This window comes from Staurois parvus, unplaced genomic scaffold (assembly GCF_062004578.1).
Source record: "Staurois parvus isolate SC_StPar_1 unplaced genomic scaffold, SC_StPar_1.0 ptg000720l, whole genome shotgun sequence".
In the NCBI taxonomy this organism is placed as follows: Eukaryota; Metazoa; Chordata; class Amphibia; order Anura; family Ranidae; genus Staurois; species Staurois parvus.
In genome coordinates, this window is record NW_028318516.1 from 3,279,430 (window position 1) to 3,296,162 (window position 16,733).

At 45.5% G+C, this 16,733-nt stretch overlaps 2 protein-coding genes and 1 pseudogene across 2 annotated transcripts in view; 2 read left to right on the plus strand and 1 right to left on the minus strand.

Moving 5' to 3' along the window:
• The window catches only part of LOC149445506 (uncharacterized), a 325,410-nt gene that overhangs the window by 99,835 nt on the left and 208,842 nt on the right, over window positions 1-16,733 (plus strand). The gene's annotated exons all lie outside the window — the stretch shown is intronic.
• The window catches only part of LOC149445509 (uncharacterized), an 83,467-nt pseudogene that overhangs the window by 16,853 nt on the left and 49,881 nt on the right, over window positions 1-16,733 (minus strand).
• Window positions 957-1,882, plus strand: LOC149445512 (uncharacterized). The gene has a single exon (XM_089653808.1). The coding sequence runs from the start codon at window positions 988-990 to the stop codon at window positions 1,816-1,818; it is 831 nt and encodes a 276-aa protein (XP_089509934.1). The 5' UTR covers window positions 957-987; the 3' UTR covers window positions 1,819-1,882.

Here is a 16,733-nt window from a genome sequence, read left to right on the forward strand (position 1 = left end):
CTAAATCCATTCCTCCACCCATACTGCTCACTGATTGGTCCAGAGTAGGGCGGGGACTGGGTGATATCAGCCTGTAATCCCCTGGTCACTTTCCTGAGCTGTGTTCCCCGTCCTGTATTCCTGGATTTCTCTCGGATAATCTTCCTTCTCTGTGCTGCAGACACAATTTATGTCTCTAGACTGGATTTATGGAGGTTCTGGGGTTCAGCTGGCAGCATAATGTTTTTCAGCACAAGCGATACTAGACCTAGGCACCTGGGGTGTGTGTCTTGGGTGTTCTTCCCCATGCCTAGATCTAGTAAGATCTCTGACAGAACATTTCTCCCAGGGTTCCTTGCTCTGTGTTCTGCTGGCTGTGCCGGGTGGAGGGATATGTCTGTAGTGTCTCAGACCCAAGTCACTGAGTGCAGTCTCAGGAGATGGGAGGCAGCGCTGTGGGATCTCTGCAACTTGTCTACAGTAAACATTTAAACTTCCACTGATTACTGAATACCAATATTATGAGTCCTGACCCTTATACTGTATAATTTATATTGTACATTACATACTCCTGACTTCAGGATCAGTCCAGTCTCCATCTTGGTTGTTCTTCCCCCATCCTCACTCTCTGACCTCTGGTGGGGCTCAGCCCCGCTGTTCTTCATGACTAAATCATGGACTAAATAAGGAAGTGCAGTACTTCTTGTGTTGGGAAGATGGCGATGAGTGATAGAGGGGGTGGGGACCCTCGTCCTATAATCCCCTCATCACTGTCCCTCCTATAAAAGACAGTTCTGGTTGTTTCCTCACTCTCTGACTAAGGTCCATGAATAAAGAAATGACCTGGTAGGAGATCAGAGGAGCCATTTCCTAGTTCCCTTGAGGGTGGAATTGTAAGCTCCTCAGAGACCAAGCTGCCTGATGTGGGCGGAGTCCTGGTTTGGGGGAACCAATCAGCTCCTGTCTAGTAATCCTCTTTGTCTTTGTATTTTAGTCCATGGCCGGGAGATGAGGAAAACCTCTGAGGATTGTCTCACTTTGTCTCCAGACTGGAAAGTAGAAGATGAGGACATCACACAGTCTAGTCCAGGAGAAAACCCGGCTCCCTCCAATGTCCATCCGGCACCACCCAGTGTAGATGGACCATCGGATTCCTCGTATCCTGATGCACCTCAAACTGTGCGGGATCGGGCCGGCCTTCCAACAGGGAAGAGCTTCTCCTGTACTGAGTGCGGGAAGGGTTTCCGTTCTAAATCCTATCTTAATGTGCATAAAAGATCTCACACGGGGGAGAAGCCGTATTCCTGTCCTGAGTGCGGGAAATGTTTTTCACAAAAATCAAGTCTTGTCATACATGAAAGGTCTCACACAGGTGAGAAGCCGTATTCCTGTTCTGAGTGCTGGAAATGTTTTTCAGTGAAGTCCCATCTTTACACACATCAGAGATATCACACAGGGGAGAAGCCGTATTCTTGTCCTGAGTGTGGAAAATGTTTTTCAGAAAAGTCCCATCTTTACGAACATCGGAGAACTCACACGGGATTGAAGCCGTATTCCTGTCCTGAGTGCGGGAAATGTTTTTCAGTGAAGTCCAGTTTTAACAAACATCAGAAATCTCACACGGGGGAGAAGCCATATTTCTGTCCTGAGTGCGGGAAACGTTTTTCATTTAAGTGCCATTTTTACAGACATCAAAGATCTCACACGGGGGAGAAGCCATATTCCTGTCCTGAGTGTGGAAAATGTTTTTCATATACGTCCAGTCTTTTCAGACATCAGAGATCTCACACGGGGAGAAGCTATTTTCCTGTCCTGAGTGAGGGAAATGTTCCTCACTGAAGTCCTGTCTTTGTGTACATCAGGTATTATAACGGGGTAGACAGATCAGACAGAGGTCAGTACTTTTTGAGGGGTGGAATGGGGAAAGATGGGGGGAGGGCTATGGCAGAGGATAAGAAGGTTCCCATGTTACAAACAACCAGTGGAATTGGTACCATTTGTATACAAATGAAAAATACACAAAATCCGTGTGAACAATGTGTCAGTGAATGGACAAGGTGTCGGTGAATGGACAAGGTGTCGGTGAATGGACAAGGTGTCGGTGAATGGACAAGGTGTCAGTGAATGGACAAGGTGTCAGTGAATGGACAAGGTGTCAGTGAATGAAAGTGTTTGTTCACCAATGCCAGAAGTGTGCCCAGCACAATAGGTGAGTTGGAAGGTTTGGTGCATGAAGAGAACTAGGATTGAATTGGTATTGCTGAATCTTGGCTTCATTCCTCACATTACTGGGCCATTCATATTCCTGGCTAGGTTCTCTTTCGGAGAGACGGGGGAAATAGGAAAGGTGGTGGTGTCTGTCTCTATGTGAGAAGTGATCTCAGAGCGAGTGTGAAAGAGGACCTAGTTGATGGAGAGTGTGATGAGGCTGAAGTATTATGGGTGGAACTGCACATGGGGGGGCGGTACTACAAAGGTCATCATTGGAGTTTGTTATAGGCCTCCCAGTGTTAATGAGGAGGTGGAGACTCAGCTCCTCCCACAGATGGAAAGGGCTGCAAGGGCAGCAGTGACCATAACATGATTTCATTTGTTAGCTGTAGCTAGCACATAAGGGAAAAATAAAAACAACTTTAAGAGAGCTAATTTTCTAAGGCTGAGAGCTGCTCTCCAAGACTTAGACTGGGAGGGAATATTGGCATCGATGAACACAACACAGAAATGGGAGTTCTTCATAAAGACTGTATGTGACCACACTGCAAAATATATTCCCATGGGCAACAAGTATAAAAGGCTACAAATCCAACCTATGTGGCTTACGGCCAAAGTTACAAAAGCGATAGATAATAAGAAAAGAGCTTTTATTAAATATAACAATGAAGGAACGCGATCATCGTTTACACATTACAAAGAATAGAACAAAAAGGAAATAAAGGCAAAAACTGAAAACAAACGACAGAAAGATATCAGGACGACCCCAAAACATTCCTCCAATCTATGAATAGTAGAAAGGTCCGGTCCCAGCATGTAGGCCCTTTACAGAACCATCTAGAGGGGGTGACTGGGGACAAAGAGGATTTCATACATTGTCCTTCTTTCTTCAGCTCTGTGTATACAAAGGAGCATGGGGGGCTCTTGTCCATAATGGGGGGTGGTACTGACACCCCCCAGATGATCCACATTGTCTCACAATTGATATGATCCAGAAATATTATAGAATAGAATAAAGGTGAATAAAGCCCGTGGACCGGCTGGCATACACCCACTGGGCCTTAGAGGAGAGAAGTGGTGGTGGTTGTGGTATACTTGGACAGAGGAGTGACGGTGAACGTGGTATACTTGGACAGAAGGGTGGCTGTAGTCGTGGTATAATTAGAGAGGTGGACGTGGTATACTTGGACAGAGGGGTGGTGGTGGATGTGGTATACTTGGACAGAGGAGTGGAGGTGGACGTGGTATACTTGGACAGAGGAGTGGAGGTGGACGTGGTATACTTGGACAGAGGAGTGGAGGTGGACGTGGTATACTTGGACAGAGGGGTGGCAGTGGACGTGGTATACTTGGACAGAGGGGTGGCTGTAGTCGTGGTATAATTAGACAGAGAGGTGGATGTGGTATACTTGGACAGAGGGGTGGCTGTGGTCGTGGTATACTTGGACAGAGAGGTGGATGTATTATACTTTGACAGAGGGGTGTGGTGGACGTGGTATACTTGGACATAAGGGTGGCTGTGGAGGTGGTATATTTGGACAGAAGGGTGCCTGTGGACGTGGTATACTTGGACAGAGGGGTGGCGGTGGATGTGGTATACTTGAACAGAGGGGTGGCGGTGGACGTGGTATAATTGGACAGTGGGGTGGCGGTGGACGTGGTATACTTGGACAGAGGGGTGGCGGTGGATGTGGTATACTTGGACAGAGGGGGGGCAGTGGACGTGGTATACTTGGACAGAGGGGTGGCGGTGGACGTGGTATACTCGGACAGAGGGGTGGCGGTGGACGTGGTATACTCGGACAGAGGGGTGGCGGTGGACGTGGTATACTTGGACACAGTTCCCCACACACGGCTAATGTGTAAGTCTATGGGATGGAAAAATCAGAATGTAAATGGATAGAAAACTGGCTAAAATATCATATTCAGAGAGTAGTGGTTAATGATTCATACTCTGAATGGTCTGGGGGTGTCAGTGGGGGACCCCAAGGTTCGGTGTTATTAGTGGGGTACCCCAAGGTTCAGGGTTATTAGTGGGGTACCCCAGGGTTCAGTGTTATTAGTGGGGTACCCCAAGGGTCAGTGTTATTAGTGGGGTACCCCAAGGTTCAGTATTAGTGGGGTACCCCAAGGTTCAGTGTTATTAGTGGGGTACCCCAGGGTTCAGTGTTATTAGTGGTGTACCCCAAGGTTCAGTGTTATTAGTGGTGTACCCCAAGGTTCAGTGTTATTAGTGGGGTACCCCAGGGTTCAGTGTTATTAGTGGGGTACCCCAGGGTTCAGTGTTATTAGTGGGGTTCTCTGTAAGAAATCACATTTATGATTCGGCACTTATATTGATGGCAAGCTTGCAAAATATTTGTTTTTTCTGATTAGTCATAATTAATATTAATATGTGTGAATGGTCTTTTGACAAATGGTAGTATTAGTATTCTTCAGATATAACTGAGACTGAAAGATATGAATGTTAAGCTGAGACAGTAACATAAGACAGGAGTTATCTGACCAGCTATCCAGCTGAAGGCTGAGTATTCTATATGTCGGTGTAGCTGGTTAGATGTCTCTGGTAGTATAATGTCAGAGGTATTAGAAGTCACTTGTTATCACATAATGTATTTTAATAGTATCTGTGTGTATTTAGTATACGTCTCTAACATTGATACATATATAGATTAGTGATTATACATTGATATGTTGTAAAGATATGTTCTTAGGTTATATTATCATTTATATATGAATAGCTGAGGTGACATCATCAGCTTATAGTATTATGTACATCACATCTGTACCTGTCCATCACACATCATATATAGCATCCCCTTCCTTGTATGAAATGGCTTTGCCAAGCAGTAATAATGTCCATAGAAGGTATTAAGATCGCTAGCTATGACGCTGTTCCTTTATAAAAGGTCCATAAGGGACAGTTGGAAACGCTAACACTGACACTCTTGTATACACACACATCCACGTCTGAGAAGCTGCAACAGGTGCATGCTGCAAGATCGTCACTTCCGTCTACTTCCCAAAAGACATGAGAAGGACAAGAACATGGAGAACAGCACATGGCCAGGACAGCCATGACAGATAATGGTGACTTATCTTTACACTTCTGCTTGATATTTCTACAGTAGTTGTATCTCCATGGAACTGTTCATGATACGCTTACATTGTTATTTCTACAGTAGTTGTATCTCCATGGAACTGTTCATGATACGCTTACATTGTTATTTCTACAGTAGTTGTATCTCCATGGAACTGTTCATGATACACTTTACATTGTTATTTCTACAGTAGTTGTATCTCCATGGAACTGTTCATGATACGCTTTACATTGTTATTTCTACAGTAGTTGTATCTCCATGGAACTGTTCATGATACGCTTTACATTGTTATCTCTACAGTAGTTGTATCTCCATGGAACTGTTCATGATACACTTACATTGTTATTTCTACAGTAGTTGTATCTCCATGGAACTGTTCATGATACGCTTTACATTGTTATTTCTACAGTAGTTGTATCTCCATGGAACTGTTCATGATACACTTACATTGTTATTTCTACAGTAGTTGTATCTCCATGGAACTGTTCATGATACACTTACATTGTTATTTCTACAGTAGTTGTATCTCCATGGAACTGTTCATGATACACTTACATTGATATTTCTACAGTAGTTGTATCTCCATGGAACTGTTCATGATACGCTTTACATTGTTATCTCTACAGTAGTTGTATCTCCATGGAACTGTTCATGATACACTTTACATTGTTATTTCTACAGTAGTTGTATCTCCATGGAACTGTTCATGATACGCTTACATTGTTATTTCTACAGTAGTTGTATCTCCATGGAACTGTTCATGATACACTTACATTGTTATTTCTACAGTAGTTGTATCTCCATGGAACTGTTCATGATACACTTACATTGTTATTTCTACAGTAGTTGTATCTCCATGGAACTGTTCATGATACACTTTACATTGTTATTTCTACAGTAGTTGTATCTCCATGGAACTGTTCATGATACACTTACATTGTTATCTCTACAGTAGTTGTATCTCCATGGAACTGTTCATGATACACTTTACATTGTTATTTCTACAGTAGTTGTATCTCCATGGAACTGTTCATGATACGCTTTACATTGTTATTTCTACAGTAGTTGTATCTCCATGGAACTGTTCATGATACGCTTACATTGTTATTTCTACAGTAGTTGTATCTCCATGGAACTGTTCATGATACGCTTACATTGTTATTTCTACAGTAGTTGTATCTCCATGGAACTGTTCATGATACGCTTTACATTGTTATTTCTACAGTAGTTGTATCTCCATGGAACTGTTCATGATACGCTTACATTGTTATTTCTACAGTAGTTGTATCTCCATGGAACTGTTCATGATACGCTTTACATTGTTATCTCTACAGTAGTTGTATCTCCATGGAACTGTTCATGATACACTTACATTGTTATTTCTACAGTAGTTGTATCTCCATGGAACTGTTCATGATACGCTTTACATTGTTATTTCTACAGTAGTTGTATCTCCATGGAACTGTTCATGATACACTTACATTGTTATTTCTACAGTAGTTGTATCTCCATGGAACTGTTCATGATACACTTACATTGTTATTTCTACAGTAGTTGTATCTCCATGGAACTGTTCATGATACACTTACATTGATATTTCTACAGTAGTTGTATCTCCATGGAACTGTTCATGATACGCTTTACATTGTTATCTCTACAGTAGTTGTATCTCCATGGAACTGTTCATGATACACTTTACATTGTTATTTCTACAGTAGTTGTATCTCCATGGAACTGTTCATGATACGCTTACATTGTTATTTCTACAGTAGTTGTATCTCCATGGAACTGTTCATGATACACTTACATTGTTATTTCTACAGTAGTTGTATCTCCATGGAACTGTTCATGATACGCTTACATTGTTATTTCTACAGTAGTTGTATCTCCATGGAACTGTTCATGATACGCTTACATTGTTATTTCTACAGTAGTTGTATCTCCATGGAACTGTTCATGATACGCTTTACATTGTTATCTCTACAGTAGTTGTATCTCCATGGAACTGTTCATGATACACTTTACATTGATATTTCTACAGTAGTTGTATCTCCATGGAACTGTTCATGATACGCTTTACATTGTTATTTCTACAGTAGTTGTATCTCCATGGAACTGTTCATGATACACTTACATTGTTATTTCTACAGTAGTTGTATCTCCATGGAACTGTTCATGATACGCTTTACATTGTTATTTCTACAGTAGTTGTATCTCCATGGAACTGTTCATGATACACTTACATTGTTATTTCTACAGTAGTTGTATCTCCATGGAACTGTTCATGATACACTTACATTGTTATTTCTACAGTAGTTGTATCTCCATGGAACTGTTCATGATACACTTACATTGATATTTCTACAGTAGTTGTATCTCCATGGAACTGTTCATGATACGCTTTACATTGTTATCTCTACAGTAGTTGTATCTCCATGGAACTGTTCATGATACACTTTACATTGTTATTTCTACAGTAGTTGTATCTCCATGGAACTGTTCATGATACGCTTACATTGTTATTTCTACAGTAGTTGTATCTCCATGGAACTGTTCATGATACACTTACATTGTTATTTCTACAGTAGTTGTATCTCCATGGAACTGTTCATGATACACTTACATTGTTATTTCTACAGTAGTTGTATCTCCATGGAACTGTTCATGATACACTTTACATTGTTATTTCTACAGTAGTTGTATCTCCATGGAACTGTTCATGATACACTTACATTGTTATCTCTACAGTAGTTGTATCTCCATGGAACTGTTCATGATACACTTTACATTGTTATTTCTACAGTAGTTGTATCTCCATGGAACTGTTCATGATACGCTTTACATTGTTATTTCTACAGTAGTTGTATCTCCATGGAACTGTTCATGATACGCTTACATTGTTATTTCTACAGTAGTTGTATCTCCATGGAACTGTTCATGATACGCTTTACATTGTTATTTCTACAGTAGTTGTATCTCCATGGAACTGTTCATGATACGCTTACATTGTTATTTCTACAGTAGTTGTATCTCCATGGAACTGTTCATGATACGCTTACATTGTTATTTCTACAGTAGTTGTATCTCCATGGAACTGTTCATGATACACTTACATTGTTATTTCTACAGTAGTTGTATCTCCATGGAACTGTTCATGATACGCTTTACATTGATATTTTACACCATTGTGTGATAGAATAAAATCACACTTCACTTTTTATTTCAATGGCTCTTTCATTCATAATCGCCTCAAGACACTAAAGAAGTATTATATGTGTCTAAAATCCAACATTTTGGTGAGCCAGCCACCGCTGCAGTTTTTCTCTGGTTTTCCATTCCTTGATAAGGGGGAGAACGCACAATTCTGTGATTGTCAAGTCTGGGAAAAACACGGTGAAAAGAACCTAGAAGTGAAGGCGTTTGTGTTTCGTCAGATGTGAACGAGAGGTCCAGTGACTGAGCCGGGTCAAACAAGAAAATCATCTGATTACGGTGAGTAACAATTATGGAATTTATTGATGATTTAGTTAATGAAAGCAAGCTAGAGTTTAACCCCTTCCATACCGGGCAATTTTACACCTTCCTGCCCAGGCCATTTTTCAGGTTTCAGCGCTCTCACACTTTGAATGACAATTGCGCGGTCATACAACACTGTACCCAAACTAAAATTTTATCATTTTCTTCACACAACTAGAGCTTTCTTTTGGTGGTATTTAATCACCGCTGGGGTTTTTATATTTTTCTAAATTAACAAAAAAAGACCAAAAATTTTGAAAAAAAAACACATTTTTCTTTGTTTCTGTTATAAAAGTTTACAAATAATTGTTCTTCATAAATTTAGGGCGAGATGTATTCTGATACATGTCTTTGGTGAAAATAACCCAAATTAGGATGTATTATTTAGTTTGTAGGAAAGTTATAGAGTTCACAAACTATGGTATAGATCTGAATATTGATCAATCCTGAAGTACTGACAGCCAATCTAATTTCTTGAGGTCCAAGAATTTCAGAACAGTACAGATATCCCCCAAATGTCAGAACAGTACAGATATCCCCCAAATGTCAGAACGGTACAGATATCCCCCGAATGTCAGGACGGTACAGATATCCCCCAAATGTCAGAACGGTACAGATATCCCCCAAATGTCAGAACGGTACAGATATCCCCCAAATGTCAGGACGGTACAGATATCCCCCAAATGTCAGGACGGTACAGATATCCCCCAAATGTCAGGACGGTACAGATATCCCCCAAATGTCAGAACGATACAGATATCCCCCAAAGGGCTCCTCCCAGGAAACACCCGCTCCACCTTTTTTTCCCTTTATAGGCGTCCTCTCTCCCATTGGCCCCCAGTATAAGAATATGACCGAAGGCCTAGGAGAAAACAAAGAAGAAAACCAGTAATAAAGACATCCCCCATAGGTTCGCAACATACCTGCACATAATTGTGTGATCAAACAGTAATCGGGGGGGAGTTACGCTGTCCTAGAAGATTCCTGGAAATACAGTTAACAGGTAAATAACTGCGTTTTCCCGAGTCATCTTCTAGGACAGCTCACTTGAGAGGAGTAGAATAGAAATACGTACATTAGGGCGGGCACCCTGCTTGTAGGACCTTCCTGCCAAATGCCTGGTCCTTGCTGCTGATCAGATCCAGCCTGTAATGCTTAGTGAAGGTGGCGAAACTGGACCACGTTGCGGCTCTGCAGATCTGTCCGGGGGAGGCCCCCCCTTTTTCCGCCCAGGAGGCCGCAGTGGCCCTTGTGGAGTGGGCTTTTAGGCCGGGCGGTGGTGACAGGCCTGCCGACTTGTAACCTTCCGAAACTGCCTCCCTGATCCATCTGGCGATGGTGCCCTTGGAGGCACCGTCCCCCTTCCTTGGCCCCTGGAATAGGACGAAAAGCCGGGACGAGTGTCTCCATGTCTTTGTGCGTTCGATGTACGTGATCAAACACCGTCTAACGTCTAACCTGCTACAGTCCTCCGCGCTGTCCGGATCGGCCTCCAGGGAAGGTATTACTATTTCCTGAGATCTATGGAAGTGTGACGCGACCTTAGGTAGGAAGGCCGCGTCCGTGCGGAGGATGATTCTATCCAATAAGATGGTGCAGTACGGCTCGATCACTGAAAGGGCATGCAACTCGCTGACCCTGCGGGCAGAAACTAGTGCCGTGAGGAGGATGGTTTTAAGAGTCAAAGATCTGAGCGAACATTCATCCAGCGGTTCGAAAGGCCCCCGCTGAAAGCTCTTCAGGACTGTGCCCAGGTCCCATGTTGGAAGTTTTGGCAAGGACGGGGCACGGCGCCTGGAGATAGCCCTCAGGAATCTGATTACTAATGGGTCTGCCGCCTACCTCAGCTCGAAAAAGTTCGACAGAGCCGCTACCTGTACTTTGAGGGTATTGGCGGCCAGACTCTTATCCGCCCCGGCTTGAAGGAATTCAAGAACTGTATGCAAAATGGGCGTGCCCGGTGCTTCGTTTCTGACCTTCCAGGCGGAAAACTTCTTCCAGACCTTGTCGTACAAGGCGTTCGTCGACCTCTTCCGGCCATCCAAGAGGGTGGCGACCACTCTTGCCGAGAGCCCCTTTTCCGCTAGCCTGTCCCGCTCAGAAGCCACGCCGCTAAGGACAGCCTTTCTGGATGAGGATGCATCACCCTCCCTTGGGGGAGTAAATCGCGTGTAGGTGGTATCATCCAAGGGTCTGCTAAACTGAGCTCCTTCAACCGGGAGAACCAAGATCTCTTGGGCCAGAATGGCGCGATCAGAATAACTTTGGCATGAGACAACTGGATCTTCTGTATCACCTTCGGCAGTAGTCTGAATGGAGGGAAGGCATAAAGGAGGTCTCCTTCCCACTGCTGGGCTAGCGCATCTATCCCCTCGCTTTTGGGGTCCTTCTGCAGGCAGAAGTACCTTTCCCGCTTTGTGTTCTGGCCGTTGGCAAATAGATCGATAGAGGGGGAGCCCCACCTGGCGCAAATCTGATCGAACGCTGACTGGCTGAGGCACCATTCTGTCTGGATGACCTCTCTTCGGCTCAGCTGATCCGCCAACTGGTTCAGGTCCCCTTTCAGATGTACTGCCGTGATGAACTCCAGGTTTTCCTCCGCCCAGCTCAGGAGGGATCCGGCCAACTCCATCAGCCTTGGGGACCTTGTGCCTCCCTGCCTGTTCAAATACGCCACTGCAGTGGTATTGTCGGAGAGAATCTGGACACCTCTCCCCCTTATCTTTTCCTGAAAGGTCGTAAGTGCCTTGAAAACTGCCAACAGCTCCCTGTAATTTGACGACCTGCTGGAGTCTACTGCACCCCACGTGCCCTGGGCCAGGCCGTCTTCCATATGGGCGCCCCAACCAGTCATGCTTGCATCCGTGGTGATCCGCAGTGGGTTGGCCAGCCTCCAACTTCTTCCTCGTTCCAAGGTGAGGATGCTTCCCCACCACCTTAGCGATTCCTTCACTTCGTGCGTGATGCGGATCCTGGAACTCAGACCTGCTCGGCTGCCGTCCCAGTGGGAAAGGGTGTGATTTTGCAGAACCCTGGAGTGAAGTTGCGCCCATTGCACCCCTGGTATTGCCGCTGTCATCCGCCCGATTATTCTCATCGCGGTCCTGACCGTGCAGGTCGACATCCTCCGGAGGGCCCTTGTGTCCTGCCGCAGGTTGAGGGCTTTTTCTGATGTTAGGTACGATCGGGCCTGTGCGGAGTCCAGGACGTACCCCAAGTACGTAATCCTCTTGGAGGGGGTTAGCTGTGACTTCTCCTTGTTGATAAGCCACCCCAAACTTTCCAGAAAAGATATCGTACGTTCGATGTGCGATCTCAGGCCTCCCTCTGTGTCCGCAAATAAAAGCAGGTCGTCCAAATAGGGGATGATGTTTATCCCTTCCAGTCTCAAAACTCTTAAAGGCTCCGCTAAAATCTTGGTGAATATCCTCGGGGCCGACGACAGGCCGAAGGGGAGTGTGTTGAACTGAAATAGCACCGGACCCTTTTCTCCTTCCAGCGCAAACCTCAGGAATCTCCTGCAATCTTCTCTTATCGGGACATGCAGGTATGCATCTTGCAGATCTATCGAGGCCATGAACACCCCAGGTGAAAGGAGTTCCTTCACCGTGTATATGGATTCCATACGGAATTTGCTGGGCCTCACGAACTCGTTCACCTTCCGCAGATTCAATATCATCCTGTAAGTACCTGACGGTTTTTTCCTTAGAAAGAAATGGGAGAAGAATCCACTTCCCCTTTCCTCTTCTCTCAACTGGCAGATAACGTTCTGACTGAACATATCTTGTAGGAGGTCCACCAGCGCATCCGCCATAGCCCTGTCCTTTGGCAGGGGTGTTGCAAAGAATCTCTGAGGGGGGGCCCTTGTGAACTCTATTCTGTACCCCCTGTGGATGGCCTCCAGAATGTAGGTGTTCTGGGTTATCCTTAGCCATTGTGCGTGGAAGCGCCCCAGCCTCGCTCCCACCTGGCCTCTCCAGTCACTTCGGCTGGGTTTTGGGTCTATTCTGGCTGGGGTTGAAAAGGAAACCTCCCCTGCCTCTCGGCTCGTTCCTGCCTCTTCTTGCGCCCCAGCCTGGGCGCTGGGTTTGGAACCTAGCTTCCCTCGACGCGTATCGCCTGGATGGGCGAAACCCCTTCCGTCCAACCTGCCTGCTGGGGACCGGGAAGCTCTTTTTCCTGTCGGCCGACCTTTCCAGGACTGAATTCAGCTCCGGGCCGAAAAGGAGTTTACCTTCAAACGGCAGGCCACAGAGTTTAGATTTGGAGGCCAGATCCCCCTGCCACGATTTCAGCCAGATAGCCCTCCTTGCCATGTTTATGAGCGCTGTAGATCTAGCAGAGAGTCTGATGGTCTCTGCTGATGCGTCCGCGATGAAGGCTACCACTTTCTCCAGCACCGGAAGGGACTTCAGAATCTCTTCCCCCGGAGTGCCTTGTTCCAGATGCGAACGGAGCTGCCCCAACCACACATCCAGGGTTCTGGACACACAGGTCGTTGCCACTGCAGGTTTAAAATTCACTGCGGACGCTTCCCATGCCCTCTTCAGGAAGGCATCCGCTTTCCGATCCATCGGGTCTTTTAGGGACCCACCGTCTTCAAAGGACAGATCCGTGTCCTTCGAGATCCTCGAGAGAGGGGCGTCTGGCTTTGGGCAAGTCTCCCAAACCGAGGCATCTTCCTCCTTAAAGGGGAAACGTCTCTTGAGGTTCTTGGGAAGGAAAGCCTTCTTCTCTGGCTCTTCCCATTCTCTCCTGATCGTGGACCATAGGGCAGGGTGTACTGGGAATGTACGGCTGCTTTTTGCCTGTAGCCCTGCGTACAGTTGGTCGTGGAGAGAGAGGTCCTGCTGTTCTTCCTCCAGATCCAGGGTCTCTTAGATCACCTTTAACAGGTCCTCCGTGTCTTCCACCTGAAAAAGGAACCTGTCTGCCTTTGGGCCCTGAGCCTCAATCTCACCCTCCTCCGAGTCTGAGGTGTCCGACTGTTCGTCCTCCTCCCAGTCCCTTACCGGCGCTACCAGCTTCCTCTTTTTCCCCCCTTGGGTGCCAGAAGTGCCCGGTTGGGGCTCATCCTGGGCCGGTCCCGGCTTCTGTTCTCTGAAGCTTTGAAATGTCTTGGACATCTCTTGTGTCATATTCTGTAGGAAGTCTTTAAAAAGAGATCCAGACTCCTTCTTGATGAGCTTGTCTATGCACCCCTGGCAGAGCTGCTTCCTCCAGGAGCTCGCCAGTTTCTTCCTACAAGTGGCACACTTCTTTTTCTGCTCACAAGGAGCTTCTTTCTCCCCTCTATCCTCCTCCTGTGGGCCCATCTGGGGACAAGGAGATACACGCGTTCATGCGTCTGTAACAGCAACGCCTCCCCCCCTGTGCCACTGTGAAAGCTCCAGCCGTGGGCCTGGGGGGGGGGAGAGGGGGGCTGTGTGTGCGTGGGGGGTACCCAATCATCCCGGGGAGGGGGGGGGGAGGAGGGGGGTAAAAACAAAAGAAAGTTGCCAAACAAAGGCCCTTACCTTACTGCAGGCCTCCCCCGCTCCTGACAGATCTGCCTCCATGCCGCCGCAGACTCTGCCTCGGTGCGACGGTTTTTCAGGGGCTGGTGGGCTCCGCCCCCCCTGCGATCCCCCCTCGCCGACCCCCCTCTCACGGCCGCCGGTGGAGAAGCGGCCGTGGCACGGGTTCCTTCCACGGCCCGCCGCCCATTTCCAAGATGGCGGCGGCCGTTCCCTGCTCCTGCGCCGGAAGTGACGACACCCGGCGCCCGGAAGTGACGCGATCGCAGCGTCCAGACCCTCCGCAGCCGAGCCTCCTGGCCATGCTGCCGGGATCCAGGAGCAGGTAAGACTTACCTGAAACCCCGCAGGGAAAGGCACCAATGCCTCGGTCGGCGGAGCGGGCTCTACCCCCCTGGAGAGCCCCGCTGGGACCATCTGGGGCCGACGCCCCCACCCCACAACGGGTATCCCGAGTGAAACTGGCTGAAAGGTCCCCCCCCTCACAAGGCCCCTGCCTTGCTTGGAGGAAGGGGGGGGCCCCAGCCAGGGACCCTCTGTACTCCGCCAGAGAGCCCAGATAAAAAATAAAAAACGGGCGTAGCTCCTTCCTGGCCGGAGGAAACACTAAAACTGGGGGCCAATGGGAGAGAGGACGCTTATAAGGGAAAAAAGGTGGAGCGGGTGTTTCCTGGGAGGAGCCCTATCTCTCAAGTGAGCTGTCCTAGAAGATGACTCGGGAAAAATTATTTTCACTATTTTTTTTTTTTTACATACTGTCACCAGTGCAGTACAGCGTCATCATATAACTGGCATGGCGGTTAACAGGGACACTGACTGGTGACAGTATGAAAAAAATATATATATTTTTTTTTTTTTTTTTTTTTTATTCTTTTATTATATTTAATTTTTTATTACATTTTTTTTTTTTTTTTAAGATTTTTTTTTCATATTTTACTATGACCAAAGTAGTACAATGTTACCATAGCAACACTGTACTACTTTGGGGAAGTGATCAGTATTTTTATTTTTTTTTACACAATTTGCTTATAGAAAAGAATTACTTCGCTATAAGCAAGCATTTACCTGAATGAAATCGATTCATGCAGCTTTTTTTTTTTTTTTTTTTGTGCTTAGCTGTGATTTGGTCACAGCTAATCACATGACATGTGCATGTGATTAGCTGTGACCATTCACAGCTAGGCACTAGTATACAATGGATGGCATCATGAATGAAGCCATCCATTGTATACAACTGTCATGTGACCTGCTGTGATTGGTCACAGCAGGTCACATGGTACCAGCAACAGGGTCGGTACTCAGATCTGTCATCTGCCGTGTCCGAGGTGCATGGCCCGTGACAGATCGCGCTGCTGCGCCGCTCTGCATTACCGCAAACGGCGCATGTGCGGGAGCACGCCAAATGGCGTGCACCCGGAATGAAGAGGCACATCTGAAGCCGCCAAACTGCCATTGGCCGGGCGGCTAATGGTTAAAGATGTTTCTTTATATCCTGAAGACAGTCAGCTATGGCACTATATGTATAACGAATGTTTACAGGCCAATATTCAGATAGATAAATCTAGATTTACTGTGCACAGACAGCGTAAAAAGATATCTAACATCCTAAATTTAGTAAGAATATTCAACAAAATGATTTTGAATGTTGATTTATCTGTTAAAAAAGTTTGTACATTAAAGCAGACAGAATGTAGCACTGTACAGAATACAGAAAAGCATGAAAATGTGTCTCAAGATGCTATTAGTTGCCCAAACTGTGACATTTTTTGTAATTACATAGAGAATCTTGAGGAACAAATTGACTCAAAGACAAATCTTTTGTTAAGACTGCAGAATGACAGTAAACAGGTTGCCATGATAAACACAGATGACAAACAGAGTGATTCAAGATCAGAGCCACGGCTGTCCGATATCTCTGAAAGTTCGGATATTGACTCTGATGACGAAACACAAATTAAACATAAAGAATTGTTATGTAAAACTGCAAAACCTAAGTTGCAAATACATAATCAATTAATGAAAGTTTTAAAAGACATCCCTGCTTATGATTCAGATAAAGATATCTATAGCAACATGGAAATATATGAAATGCATGTCAAATGCCATCAGATTTCAAATCATGACATAAATTATTTATTTCCGTTGTGGCTACCAATTAAATTTATGTCTCGAATTAAAAATTCTGTTATTAACGATAAAGATCATAAAAAACATAGTGACGCGACAGACAGACTGCGACAATTGCTGTTATGTTCAACAGGTGAAGACGTACCTTCTGTAGAAATGCTCGACTTACTTCAGACTACTGCAGAAGAAGACCCTTTTGAGTTTTAAAATAAGTTTTCCAAAGCATATAAAATTATATTTGGAGTAGAAAATGAGGAAGACTCAGCTATGATCAAAGCTTTTG